The sequence below is a fragment of the Trichomycterus rosablanca genome, chromosome 8 (genome assembly GCF_030014385.1).
Source record: "Trichomycterus rosablanca isolate fTriRos1 chromosome 8, fTriRos1.hap1, whole genome shotgun sequence".
NCBI lineage: Eukaryota > Metazoa > Chordata > Actinopteri > Siluriformes > Trichomycteridae > Trichomycterus > Trichomycterus rosablanca.
This window is the reverse complement of record NC_085995.1, coordinates 7,234,894-7,249,999: the sequence shown is the minus strand read 5'-3', so window position 1 is coordinate 7,249,999 and position 15,106 is coordinate 7,234,894. Positions and strand designations below refer to the sequence as shown.

The 15,106-nt window shown below is 38.3% G+C and overlaps 1 protein-coding gene across 2 annotated transcripts; it reads right to left on the bottom strand.

The window, feature by feature from the left end:
- Window positions 1-551: 551 nt before the first annotated feature.
- Window positions 552-6,548, bottom strand: cfap96 (cilia and flagella associated protein 96). 2 transcript variants are annotated; one of them, XM_063000424.1, is made up of 8 exons: window positions 6,403-6,548; window positions 5,236-5,353; window positions 4,766-4,985; window positions 4,021-4,158; window positions 2,039-2,114; window positions 1,745-1,927; window positions 1,326-1,498; window positions 552-651 (listed from the first exon to the last, which is right to left on the bottom strand). In XM_063000424.1, the coding sequence occupies exons 2-8, from the start codon at window positions 5,327-5,329 to the stop codon at window positions 603-605; spliced, it is 933 nt and encodes a 310-aa protein (XP_062856494.1). In that variant the 5' UTR covers window positions 5,330-5,353; window positions 6,403-6,548; the 3' UTR covers window positions 552-602. The 2 variants fall into 2 exon arrangements, with proteins under 2 accessions (XP_062856494.1, XP_062856495.1); XM_063000425.1 differs by having other exon boundaries at window positions 5,236-5,330; window positions 6,403-6,547.
- Between the last annotated feature and the right edge of the window lie 8,558 nt (window positions 6,549-15,106).

Below are 15,106 nucleotides of genomic sequence, written 5' to 3'. Positions count from 1 at the left end.
ATTTGTTTAACTGAGATTGGACCCACCAGGTCTGCCAAAATATTCAGCTTTGTTCACAATGTAGCAGCTTAATACAGTATCATTAAAACAAAACCTTTACAAAATGTTAAATTATCTATTTTATTAAATGACAATGAAAATTGCAATTTAAGGATAGAATTCAATAATGGAATTCAAGGATATCGTTAATACTTGCATAAAATGCTGTGGAAAAGTAATTGCTACTTTTTACTTTTTTTACAGCCCTATGTCACACTTACGCAATTCAGTCTTATTGCCAAGAATTTTTCTTTCTTGTTCATCTCTAAAAATGGCTGTTTTATAAGGGAAATGTTCTGCACATAATAATCTGTAAACAACATGCAATTGGTTTTGTAAGCCTAACAACATTTACTGCCATGTACTGGTTAATCGTCCAGTTTCTAAGACAAACATTTTTACTAGATAATAAAAAGATTTGAGCACCTTAATGCCATTACAGCACTTTTTTGCATTTAAAATATGTCCTTATATAAGGAAACCTGATGGAATCAAATAAAATCAGTCAACAGTTTCTTAGAGGATGGTCAGTTGGCTCCAGTTTTTATATCACCTACCAGCAATCATACCATTACAGAAGGTAATTGCTTGTAGTTTGCAGGATTCACCATCCTGCAATTAAAAGAAAAAGAAAAAATGAAAACATTATATAACATGCACAAACTCAATAAAAATGGGCACAGTGAAAAAAACTAAATATAAACAAGGCAGTGATAAGATCCTTTTGACCTGTATTTAATTTAAAATATTACTCCAAAATGCAAATATACTGCTCAGCAATAACAGTAGCTTCAAAGATACCCAAGTTACCCCAACCTGATGAGCTTGAGCCCAAAGACATAAGCAGCATATCTGGAAGATTTGATTTATGACTTATGTTTTATGTAGTAGAGTCTTAACACGAATATTTCTTTAAATTATTTCAATCTTTTAATAATATTATTGACTGTAGATGATGATATCCTTCAATTCCTTGCAATTATGGGATAAGAAACATTGTTTTAAACCTTAACACTAATTAATTAGGCAGTGGTAAACCATTAAGCAAATGCTTTTGATCATGCTACAAAATATCCAATCCAACATCCTACACTGCGCTTCTTAAAGTCATGCTACAAAATATTTAGTCTAACATTGCCTAACTTTTTGGAAAACAGTTATATGAATATACTGTAAGTATTAATTAAATTAAAGAATTTTACAATTATCTCAGTAAATAATTGGGATACATTTCATACCATGTTAAATTCTTGTTATAGACTGAGTTTGTTTTGCAGAAGTCTTACTTGTTCACGTTGACAGAAATGATGCTTTTTACTGGAGTGCTCTTTGGGCCAAATGACGAGTGGAAGATTTTTTTCTCCTTATCTGTGGTCACAGACTTCAGCTTCTTCAGGTTGTAGGAATCTACAGAATGGGTTGGGAAGGAATCAAATGTCCCTGCTTTCATACCTCCAGTCTAATTATACAAACAAGAAAATTAAATGTTGTAGATTTGAAACATAACCATAAAAGTGAATGTAGTCATATTAAGAACCCCTATTATTACTTCAAGGCAGAATGACGTAGTGACGTTTTAATTTTAATTTTTTTAACTAATCAGAATAATAAAATTATTCTAATAGTCATTATTATTTTTAAAAAGCTTAAATAAACAAGCTACGAGACACCTGAACACTACTAAATGATTTGCAGTAATGCATACCTTCTTGCTGGGAGAACTTGGTTTAAAGGGCACAGCAAAGTGTGTCTTTTTTTCCTCAGCCATCTTTGAGGGTGCTGGAGGTTTATCTACCTTGTAGGGATTGTTATTGAAACATTCTTTTGGATGAAGGTTAAGATGAAATGGTCCCCCTTTCATTTGTGATTTGTGAGCAGTAATTTCATGCTGGAAAACAAAGTTCCTCTACATCAGCAAAGCTACATTTAAGGTACTTTAGTAAATATGCATTAAAAATGAATATTAATAATGAATACTTAATACTTGTTGCATGTTTACCTTTAGCAACTCTCTTGCTCGATCATAGGGCTCAGAAGAATACAGATCTAGCTTGGAAAGGGTGACACCTGGAAATCTATCAAACAGAATGTAAAATTAGTCTTTTACGGGTTATATACAGTGTATCACAAAAGTGAGTACACCCCTCACATTTCTGCAGATATTTAAGTATATCTTTTCATGGGACAACACTGACAAAATGACACTTTGACACAATGAAAAGTAGTCTGTGTGCAGCTTATATAACAGTGTAAATTTATTCTTCCCTTAAAATAACTCAATATACAGCCATTAATGTCTAAACCACCGGCAACAAAAGTGAGTACACCCCTAAGTGAAAGTTCCTGAAGTGTCAATATTTTGTGTGGCCACCATTATTTCCCAGAACTGCCTTAACTCTCCTGGGCATGGAGTTTACCAGAGCTTCACAGGTTGCCACTGGAATGCTTTTCCACTCCTCCATGACGACATCACGGAGCTGGCGGATATTCGAGACTTTGCGCTCCTCCACCTTCCGCTTGAGGATGCCCCAAAGATGTTCTATTGGGTTTAGGTCTGGAGACATGCTTGGCCAGTCCATCACCTTTACCCTCAGCCTCTTCAATAAAGCAGTGGTCGTCTTAGAGGTGTGTTTGGGGTCATTATCATGCTGGAACACTGCCCTGCGACCCAGTTTCCGGAGGGAGGGGATCATGCTCTGCTTCAGTATTTCACAGTACATATTGGAGTTCATGTGTCCCTCAATGAAATGTAACTCCCCAACACCTGCTGCACTCATGCAGCCCCAGACCATGGCATTCCCACCACCATGCTTGACTGTAGGCATGACACACTTATCTTTGTACTCCTCACCTGATTGCCGCCACACATGCTTGAGACCATCTGAACCAAACAAATTAATCTTGGTCTCATCAGACCATAGGACATGGTTCCAGTAATCCATGTCCTTTGTTGACATGTCTTCAGCAAACTGTTTGCGGGCTTTCTTGTGTAGAGACTTCAGAAGAGGCTTCCTTATGGGGTGACAGCCATGCAGACCAATTTGATGTAGTGTGCGGCGTATGGTCTGAGCACTGACAGGCTGACCCCCCACCTTTTCAATCTCTGCAGCAATGCTGACAGCACTCCTGCGCCTATCTTTCAAAGACAGCAGTTGGATGTGACGCTGAGCACGTGCACTCAGCTTCTTTGGACGACCAACGCGAGGTCTGTTCTGAGTGGACCCTGCTCTTTTAAAACGCTGGATGATCTTGGCCACTGTGCTGCAGCTCAGTTTCAGGGTGTTGGCAATCTTCTTGTAGCCTTGGCCATCTTCATGTAGCGCAACAATTCGTCTTTTAAGATCCTCAGAGAGTTCTTTGCCATGAGGTGCCATGTTGGAACTTTCAGTGACCAGTATGAGAGAGTGTGAGAGCTGTACTACTAAATTGAACACACCTGCTCCCTATGCACACCTGAGACCTAGTAACACTAACAAATCACATGACATTTTGGAGGGAAAATGACAAGCAGTGCTCAATTTGGACATTTAGGGGTGTAGTCTCTTAGGGGTGTACTCACTTTTGTTGCCGGTGGTTTAGACATTAATGGCTGTATATTGAGTTATTTTGAGGGAAGAATAAATTTACACTGTTATATAAGCTGCACACAGACTACTTTTCATTGTGTCAAAGTGTCATTTTGTCAGTGTTGTCCCATGAAAAGATATACTTAAATATCTGCAGAAATGTGAGGGGTGTACTCACTTTTGTGATACACTGTATGTATATCAAATGCTTTTCTCACTTTTACCTGGCTTTGAGTTTGAATGGATTAGGAAATGTCCAACTGGAGGAAATTCCCAGAGCAACACCACTAAGACCTGAATCAAATTTACTATTTACTCTGAATCAAATACATTAAGTTACAGGTCCAGTTCTGTTTGATTTGTGAATTATCCTTGTCAGATAACTTGTAAGTTTTTGCAAAAAATCCTTGCTTACCCATATCCACTTCCTTTCTTGGGTGGGCTGGTGTATAAATTCTTGCCTGGGGATTTGTATGTCTTCTTGGGAATCATCAGGGGACTCAAAGCCTGAACAGGACCTGCAAATGTTCCATAGCAGCTGCCAATTCCTGAGCTACAAACCATCAACAAATAAAAATGACTCATCTAAATGGTGAATAAAATTGGTAATTTGCAAATCATTACCAGCCCTTTTAGATTATGTGTTGAAAATGTAATGACATTGACAGAGACTTGCCTTACATTAAACATTAATGCACCTGACTATATTCTAGTCTAACGGTAAAATTTACCCTACATATTTGAATGCTCTTCTCATTTCCTGCAATACTGTCCACATTAGGAATATAAGAATGCCTGGGCTGGAGTTCTTTCTTTAAGCAGACTCCACTAAGCCGAGAGATGCATGATGGAATGGAAACACTGAGTGCTGGCTGTTCCGAGTGGAAATGACCATTACATCACATTACCCTCTGTGGTCTCACATTAATGCCACTGTATTTAAATGTACAGAGCCTGATTTGAACTTGCATTAATATTATTAAATCTTCAAAATGTGTAGGAACAATTTTCCACCAGATATGCCACATAAGGTAACAACAATGCTTTTTATCCAAACTGGTATTTTGATTTTAAAATTGGTTTTACTGCCAAATCTTTTACCCTCAGTCAATTATTGATTTGGCAACATAAAAGTAAAGAAGACAACAAAAAATGCTTACGGTTTCTTTTCTCCGCTGCTGGGCACAAAAGCCTTTGTTAAGTTATTTTTCGCCTGCTGGAGTCTGTACTGTCTCTGGATTTTGATAAGATCCGTAAGTGCCTCATTCTCAAAAATTCTCTTAAAGTGAGCGTCAAAGTAGCCAGCTTGGAGGGCAGATTTCTTTTTAGGACCGCTGACCAGCAACTGCTTATTCTTATAAGCAGATTCATTAAATGGACCTTTCAAAAACATAAACGAGGAAAAGAGCTTTAAGTTTAAGCTAAGAGTTTCCTTATCATTTCTGGTTAGAGTAACATAATCAAGATGTGTTACTGACAGTAATTTTAAAAACATTAAAAAAAATTTAAAACAATTAAAATCAATAATCAGCAATGTATTCTTAAGAGATTTAGCTTCACCAGGTAAACATGTGAAAAAGGCATGTGGTACTGTATTCACAATGATTTTTGTAATGGTTTTTAAACTTACAATAAAGGAAGGGTTGGAATTTGTCCCCTATGGAGATGTAGCTCATCTCCTTGAAGAGTCCAACCCGCTCCATGTCAGATTTTGCGTCCAGCATCCTTACAGAAACAGAGAATAAAACCTGAGGACAGTTGTAACAGAAGTTAAGTGCAGAGTATTATCTATGTGAACAATTATCAAAAAGAATTACGCACATATAAACACATCTTAGCTTTAGAATTTAACATTAGCTTAATTAAATTGCAAGGTTGAGAATGTGGACTGTCTGCTTTAGGGCACACAATTTTATCAGGGCTTTAACCAAGAGACTATTATAGTTTCTTTTTTCAGTTTACCTACAGCCCTGGATCAGCATCAAGTCATCTGCCTTCTTGTAACACCAGGAACTCACATTCAGAAAACTGACTAGGTCTATAGGTATTTAAATCTATATAAATTAATATAAAGGAACAGTTTAACATTTTAATTTTTCTTTTATTTAAATAGTCGAACAATGACTTTTTGGCAGTTATTGACTAACCATCCTAAGTCAGAAAACAACCCTGGTCAGAAGGTATCTTTGGTCACTGACTGATTAGAACCATAAGGATACAGAGTGGAGTTTGTCAAGTGCCATGCCTCCAATGTTGGAGGAACAGTTTGGGAAAGGACCTCTGTTCCAGCATGACTGTGCACCAGAGAACAAAGTTGGGTGGGTTTGTGAGCCAGGCCCTTTCATCCAACACCAGTGTCTGACTTAACAAATGCTCTTCTAGATGAATGGGCAAAAATTCCCATGGACACACTCCAAATTCTTGTAGAAAGCCTTTCTAGAGGAGTAAAATTTTGATTTAGAATGGGATGTCATAAAAGCTGCAGGTGTAATGTGTAGGTGTCCCAATACTGTAATCAATACAGTGCATATTACAACAGTATGTTTAGTGGATTTTTTGTTTATTTTTTGATGATGACACTATTTATTAATGCTAATGTTTTGTTTATTACATTTATTTTTGGCAGTGCTAAAAACTGGTCGCTTTTAATACAGTTTAATATTGTCCACGTAGCTTAATCTATTTTAACACGCAGTAAAGGTTGTTTCTACACATTCTTACTTTATTTAAACTGACCCCCACCCCAGACCACCCCAGACCACCCCACACAGCCCTGAAAACAGAAGTAAATTCCTACCTTTAATATCCACCAGTTTAGTTCCCAGCGCTGCTACAGTGGGTTTGTAGTCCAGATAAAGTGGCTGTGTTGAGGTATTTGTGTACAGTCGTTTCCTTGGTAGCCGGTGTAAAACTACCCATCGTGCTGTCAGCCGTCACACGTATTACTCTACAACAAATACGAATAAAAATAGCCAGTCGCTAAATACAAACGCATTTTATTTAAATTATTACAAAAATACTATTGAGGACCATTTACTTTTAGTCAAGTAGCCATTCTGCGAGCGGTCACTAAGGAATTCTGGGTATTGTAGTCAACCAGCCAAAACGCGTAATGCCTAGTTCACGCTACACGATTTTTGCCCTGATTTTCGCTCGCCGACTGGTCGCCGCTAGATGTCGCAGCTCGGGAGCAACTCGGTGACAGGAGAGATATCTAGCATGTTGAATATCTGGATCAGTCGGTTGCAACTGGCAATGAGTGTGGTGAGGGGGATAATATAGTTTCTATCAGAATACATCGGCACACACACAAGCTTTACAATATTTGTGAACTTATCGTCCACGCCGAACCATAATACCAACACTGCATTAAAAAAAAAATATTTATTAACCTCCAACTCGCTACAGAACAAAACAATCCCTGCCTCGGGTAATAATTCAAAGTCTGCCGTATACTTTTACATATACGGTAATATACCTTATTACTCGAAACCGGAGCTGCTGCGCTTAAATTCAAACACTCGCCTGCCTACTGAGGTTTACACACGCTGTGTTGCTATGGGAAAGGCACGACGCCCATGTTACATCCATCGGGGATCCCGCCGCAGCATTTGCATGTCTGGAAGCTTTACACGGCTTGGCTCCGAGCTATATCTCTGACCTTCTCTGTGTTCACTCCACTCCACGAGCTCTACGATCTTCTAACCAGCTGCTCCTAGCTATTTCACATTCTCAAATGAGGTTCAAGGGTGACAGGGCCTTTTCTGTAGACTCTGGAATAGTCTTCCACTTTTCATAAAGGAGTCCCACACAATAGATGCATTTAAGTTAAATTTAAAAAGTCATTTGTTTTCTTTGGCATTTGAGTCCATTTGTGGTTTTATTTGATTTATATGTTTATATGTTGGTGTGTATGTATATTATTTTGTATGCATGTTAATGATTTGTTAAATGTTGCATAGTTGAGTGGTATTTATACCTGATTTTAATGTACAGCACTTTGGTTGACACACGTTGTCTTTTAAATGTGCTATAGGTCATGACTTGGTCATGTTGCCAAAACGAGTCGGATTCATTTATTTTTCTCTTTGATTTTACGCTGCACATCAGCGCACAAACAACTTTGATCAGTAGCTACATGTTGACGTGCATTTTTGGACGTGGTATCATTAAACTCCTCTTCACTTCTCGCGTAATTTGGAAGACCAGAGCTCACCTGTGATTCCAGTTGGTGATAGATCGTGTAGCGTGAAACCCCCTATCACTGATCAGTCGTGTAGTGTGAAAGCCACACCGACTTGAAAGACTCCCGATTACAAGAGATCCAGTTGCGTTGTGTGAACTGTACAGCGACCTGACAACTTGGAAAGTTGTGTAGTGTGAACTTGGCATAACATAAAAAAAGCTTAACGTGGCTTAGAAACACCAAGAAACACCAAAGAAACACCAAACTTCTCAGTTATTACTGGTCATAAATACTCTTTACTGCTAAAATGATACCTGAAAAATATTATAAGCCTACATCATTTAAAAAGTTCTACATATTCTTTAAAGAACAAACAACCTTTAAACAACTAAACTATCAACAGCAGTAGAGAGCATTTACGACCAGTAGATAGATAGATGGAAAGATAGATAGATAGATGGAAAGATAGATAGATAGATAGATAGATAGATAGATAGATAGATAGATAGATAGATAGATAGATAGATAGATAGGTAGATAAATTAAGGATAGAAGTTTGGTGTTCCTATGTTGTTGTTTTAGCATTCACCACATTAAGCTTTTTACTTATTTTAATTATTAATTTCCCTTTCAACCACAGGTTCATAATTTCAGCAGTAAACAGTACTTATGACCAGTAATAAATGACAAAGGTTTGATGTTGGGAGGTCGTTGTTTTAGAACATTAGGCCACAGCTTTTTTCATGTTAAGCGTTTTGGACTCTTCCTGACAGGATACAGCATGGCAACTACAAGGTTAGCCAAGCTACTTTGAAAATGTAATAGTTTAAGATAGGGCCGGGACTTTAACGCGTTAATTTAGATTAATTAATTACAAAGATTTTAACGCGTTAAAACTTTTATCGGAATTAATCCAATTAAGTTTGGAGCCGGAACCTTTGTATTCGCGTGTTCTAGCACGCCTGTAAATCTGATGCACAAGCGACATCCGCAAACAACAACGATGGACGACGAAGCCGCTTCTCTTGGTCCACTGAGGGACAACCTTAGCTTTAAAAAACGTCCTGATGGGACTTTCGAAAAGACTACTGTTGTATGCAAGTTGTGCAAAAAGGAGTTTGCTTATCACCGAAGCTACTCAAGCCTAAAATACCATCTCAATGCAAAACATGTTGCGGCAAGCACAGCCGTCCCCACAGCTAATTTCAGCGTCCCCACAGCTAATTTCAGCGTCCCCAGCAGCGGTACAAATAAACGCTCCATTCAGCCCACATTGGACCAGATGACAGGTTTCAGGGCCAAAATTTAGAAATGGCACTTTAATTTTTGTTTACACCAGATGTTAAACTCTCACGAGTTGCAATATTGTATAGTTGTTTTATTTATTTTTAATAAATCAGGGGTTCCTGAAATACTTGAAATCTGAATAACTATAATAGCACCAACACATCTGTTGGTTTAATAACAATTAAAAAAAAAAAAAATTTCAAAAAGCAATAAACATGTTTGTTGTTAAGAATATACGTGTATTCATTCAAAATTTTTGTAATTAATTGCGATTAATTAATTACAGACCCTGTAATTAACTCGATTAAAATTTTTAATCAAGTCCCATCACTAGTTTAAGAATACTGTGTTTTGTATACTTTACGTATATAATTTACAGTGAATCTGAAGACAACCAAGTCAACTAAACTACAAAATGTACCGCAAAATGGCAAAACATTCTACTATGAATAATTTACTAGATTAAAAGCATAACAGTGGAAGTTGTAGCCTTGCAGTTAAGGTACTGGACTATTAAGCAGAAGATTGCTGTTTCAAACCCCACCACTGCCAGGCTTCCACTGTTGAGTCCTTAAGCAAACACTGAATTGCTTAGACTGTACACTGTAAGTCGCTTTAATTAAAAGCGTCTGCTAAATGCCAAAAATGTAACTGTATATGCTACCATCTCATCACTGATAAAAGTTTTACTGATCACTGTTATGATGCTGCTGCCTAACACCTTCCAATTTCATATCAGCTTCAACCTCAATTCTCAACTGTCCCAAGCTGAGTTTATTACAATCAGAAGCAATATATTTGCTTACTTTACCTTCTGTTTATTAAAAGAAATCCATAAACATAAATGGTGAAAAGAAACTACTTGAATGAATGCAACATATAGGCCAAAGGAGCACTTGACAATTCTATCAATAACATCAAACATCTGAAAAACATGATGCAATTTCTTGAACAAAATTGTTTTAACAAATGTATCAAACTGATAGAGCAGCATACACAATTAGATAAATGGAACAAATAAAAAAACACATGAGATGAGCTGAATTTTTCTGTGTTTCGCTGAACAGTTAGTCACATTGTAGGCATGTCTTAAACTGCTATGCATTCCTCAAACACAAACATGATAACATGGTACTTGTTTTAGTTTACCACTAAATTCCACCCAATTCACCTTCAGCAGACACATGATCTGTTTCAGTCTGGTATATTTCTTCTTGAAGCTGATCTTCTTGATCGGAACTTACTGCATACACTTCATCCATGGTGATGACAACAACCTGAAACAGAGGAAAACATTAAAATACTTTACACATTTACAAATTACTAGTATTCAATATTCAGAGTGTTAAAAGTGTTTAGAAAGTTACATTTTGATGTTGTGGATCCTCATAGTCACGGATTTGCTGAGGAAAGGCAGTGCGAATCAGCTGCTTGAGTTCAGGTGGGTAAACATAGGTGGGTTTGTCCAGGCTGCTTCTGCAGCCAACCTGGTGATTCCACTGAGAATAAAACAATAAAAGGAAATGTCTCTAACAGTGTAATTAACAGTAAATTTAATTATATTATAAACACTATATTGGCTTTCTTTATATGCTTCAGTCTCAACAGTTACCAAGAGATACTACAGGGGTTGGACAAAATAACTGAAACACCTGGTTTTAGACCACAATAATTTATTAGTATGGTGTAGGGCCTCCTTTTGCGGCCAATACAGCGTCAATTCGTCTTGGAAATGACATATACAAGTCCTGCACAGTGGTCAGAGGGATTTTAAGCCATTCTTCTTGCAGGATAGTGGCCAGGTCACTACGTGATGCTGGTGGAGGAAAACGTTTCCTGACTCGCTTCTCCAAAACACCCCAAAGTGGCTCAATAATATTTAGATCTGGTGACTGTGCAGGCCATGGGAGATGTTCAACTTCACTTTCAAGTTCATCAAACCAATCTTTCACCAGTCTTGCTGTGTGTATTGGTGCATTGTCATCCTGAGACACGGCACCGCCATTGGATGCACATGGTTCTCCAGAATGGTTCGGTAGTCCTTGGCAGTGACGCGCCCATCTAGCACAAGTATTGGGCCAAGGGAATGCCATGATATGGCAGCCCAAACCATCACTGATCCACCCCCATGCTTCACTCTGGGCATGCAACAGTCTGGGTGGTACGCTTCTTTGGGGCTTCTCCACACCGTAACTGTCCCGGATGTGGGGAAAACAGTAAAGGTGGACTCATCAGAGAACAATACATGTTTCACATTGTCCACAGCCCAAGATTTGCGCTCCTTGCACCATTGAAACCGACGTTTGGCATTGGCACGAGTGACCAAAGGTTTGGCTCTAGCAGCCCGGCCGTGTATATTGACCCTGTGGAGCTCCCGACGGACAGTTCTGGTGGAAACAGGAGAGTTGAGGTGCACATTTAATTCTGCCGTGATTTGGGCAGCCGTGGTTTTATGTTTTTTGGATACAATCCGGGTTAGCACCCGAACATCCCTTTCAGACAGCTTCCTCTTGCGTCCACAGTTAATCCTGTTGGATGTGGTTTGTCCTTCTTGGTGGTATGCTGACATTACCCTGGATACCGTGGCTCTTGATACATCACAAAGACTTGCTGTCTTGGTCACAGATGCGCCAGCAAGACGTGCACCAACAATTTGTCCTCTTTTGAACTCTGGTATGTCACCCATAATGTTGTGTGCATTGCAATATTTTGAGCAAAACTGTGCTCTTACCCTGCTAATTGAACCTTCACACTCTGCTCTTACTGGTGCAATGTGCAATTAATGAAGATTGGCCACCAGACTGGTCCAATTTAGCCATGAAACCTCCCACACTAAAATGACAGGTGTTTCAGTTATTTTGTCCAACCCCTGTATATCAATTATATAAATAAAATAATATGCTTCCAACTTTGCAGCAACAGTTTAGGAAAGGCCCTTTCCAATTCCAACATTATTGTGCCCCATGTGCACAAAGCAAGCTCTATAAAGACATGAAGAAAAGCTTGGTTTAAAGAAACTCCAGTGGCCTGCACTAAGCCCTGGCCTCAGCCCCACTGAACAGTTTTGGAATGAACTGGAACATCAGTTAAGACTTTCGTGGCCAACATTAGTGCACAGGCGTACAAATGCTCTTTTGACTGAATGGGCACAAATTCCCACAGACATAAGTCTCATACTTTCTAAAATACAGTACATACAGGTCTGTAGTCTCCTCAGTAGAGTTGCTGTTGTTATAACTGAAAAGAGGTCATAGAGGTCACTATATTTTAATAACATTTGTTTTTTAAATTGGATGTCCAACAAGCTCACGATCAGGTGTGCAATTACTTTTGGCTACATAGTGTATGTGTAGGGATTTTATTTATTTAATTACTGGTTATTCATACAATATTTTTATTTTTATTATACACTGTAAGTTTCCTTAGTAAATAAAACACAGATAAGATGGAAATCGCAATGCAATGGTGATGCAGACAATCCAAACAAAACCATTACCATAGCCATTACAGATCAAGATGCTTCCCTTAAAGATATAGTCATTCAGCCATTTTAATAAGGAGGGTTATTCTTAAAAACACCTCCCCATGCACACATCGTTATATACCCAACTTACAACCTATTCTCGAAGCATGAAGACTTAATTCTTTATTGGGACCTTAATGTCATGTCTTACACACTTGGTTACATTCATGACAGGGCAGGTAGTTCATCAGTTCAAGTCTTTAATGTCACACACAGTCATGGACAATTTTGAATCTCCAATTTACCTCACTTGTATGTCTTTGGACTGTGGGAGGAAACCGGAGCTCCACGAGGACACGGGGAGAACAAACTCCACACAGAAAGGACTCGGACCGCTCCACCTGGGAATCGAACCCAGGACCTTCTTGCTGTGAGGCGACAGTGCTACCCACCGAGCCACTGTGTCGCCCCTTTATTTTTTAAATGTTATGACTTTACTCTGGTAATTTTACTTTACTTATTATATTACAAATTGTACTTTTGTTCTTGAAATGGCTCATTTTAAAAGAAATAGAAGTTGTAGAGAGGTTCAGTTGTGCTGCTCTTACTAATCTGCGCTGAATGAGGCGGTAGGTTTTCCTCCTGCGGGCAGGATCGCTCCTCAGTCTGGACGCAGCGTGCAGTAATGGCGCCACCCACAGAGGAACACTGTACAGTGAGAGAACACCCCAAAAATACCACACAGTCTAATAATTACACATGATTTAACTATATTCGAAGTTTTAACACGACTAACAAAAGCTACTTCATTTTATAAAAAGGTAAATCTTTATACATAGGTCAGTAACTGGATTTAAAAAGTACAACCATTTACACTTTAACTGGCAACCGTTAAATATGGCGACAGTGTTAACAAATGACAGCCGGATTTACCTGAAGGATAAACAGAGCTCAGTGTAAATCTGCATCTTTTCGAAGTCACAGTTCTTACAACTAACAAAACGAACTTGTTAAAACGAAAGACGAGCCTACTGATGTATACACTGCTGTATGTCCTACTGTTTAGGACATTTTTTTTTACAGAAAAGTCGTCTTCACTTGTTACTGAGGTGGTGCTGGTGTCCTCAATGCAAGTCTTCTATACATGTAACTTGGAAAGTGTATGAAGTGCAAATTTTTTATTTATTTAACTCCTGTTTTCTATTCCAAATAAACATTATAAATATTTACTGCATGATTACTTCTTTATGTACAGAAACAGATATATCCAGATTAGGATTTGAAGTGTGCCTTCAGGGTGCAAAGCAGTAGGAATACACCCTAAACGCACGTTTATATCAGGGCATTACACACTAGGGTTGTCAGAATATTTATTCATTTATTAGGATTTTAACATCATGTTTTACACACTTTGCTTATATTAATGACATTGCAGGTATGGACAATTTTGTATCTACAATTCACCCCACTTGCACTTCTTTGGACTGTGGGAGGAAACCGAAACTCCTGGAGGAAACCCACGCAGACACGGGGAGAACACGCAAACTCCAAACAGAAACGACCCAGATTGCTCCACCAGGGAATCAAACCCAGGACTTTCTTTGCTGTGAGGTGACAGTTGGGTTGTCAGGTGTATGTAATACAAAAAAATTTACCACTTGTCATCATAAGTTTGTTTTTTTCCTTTTTGGACAGTAAGATCTTAGACCCAAGATAAAACTTTTCAGGCACACACATCACTCATGAAACATTACACTACAAACTTCCAGAAATTCAGTGTATTTAATCAGATCCAAGTCACCAACACTACCCGGTCCACTGCTAGGATGAACTTTATCCACTCTAATACTATATTTCAGTCTCTAATAAACAAAAATTCACATTTTTAAAAATATATACATTTTTGACCTAAACTTTCATTTATTTTTCATTTTTACAAATCAATTTGTCTGGATTGCAGTGGGCCTGCTACTACCAAAAAGGCAGGAAGGCCTACAGTCTGAATGGTGTACCAAATTATCATGGGACATCACATATACACACATCTAGTGTCAATCTGGAGCACCAACCGACCTCTGGCATGCTTTTGGCAGGTGGGAGGAAACCGCTGTACCAGGAGGGAACACGCAAACTCTACTGGATTAGCTGGATGCATGGATCAAACCCACATCATCAAGACATGTTTGAATTTAATAAAAGTTTAATTTAAAATGTTTAAGTAGCAGTCCACCAGAGTCGAATCTTGTATCACAGATTCCGTTATTGACTGTGCCACTTGCCTGGTAAGACACTTAAGAGACACAGTTGGTCACATCTGAGAAAGGGAATGCTGAAAAGTGTATAATTTTCATGCTGCTGCTACAAGAACTCCTACTGTCTGGTAGAAGAACTGACATTCGATTAAAGAAAGGGTGTGATCCTCAGTATGTGCTAAGGTTCTCTGTAAGTATATGCAGTAATACTATGTACTGCTACACTTTTATGGAAAAAAATTAAATAGTAATTTGCAATTTTGAACATAGCTATACCTTCATGTTCATAAGCAGAAAACACAACAAATACAAC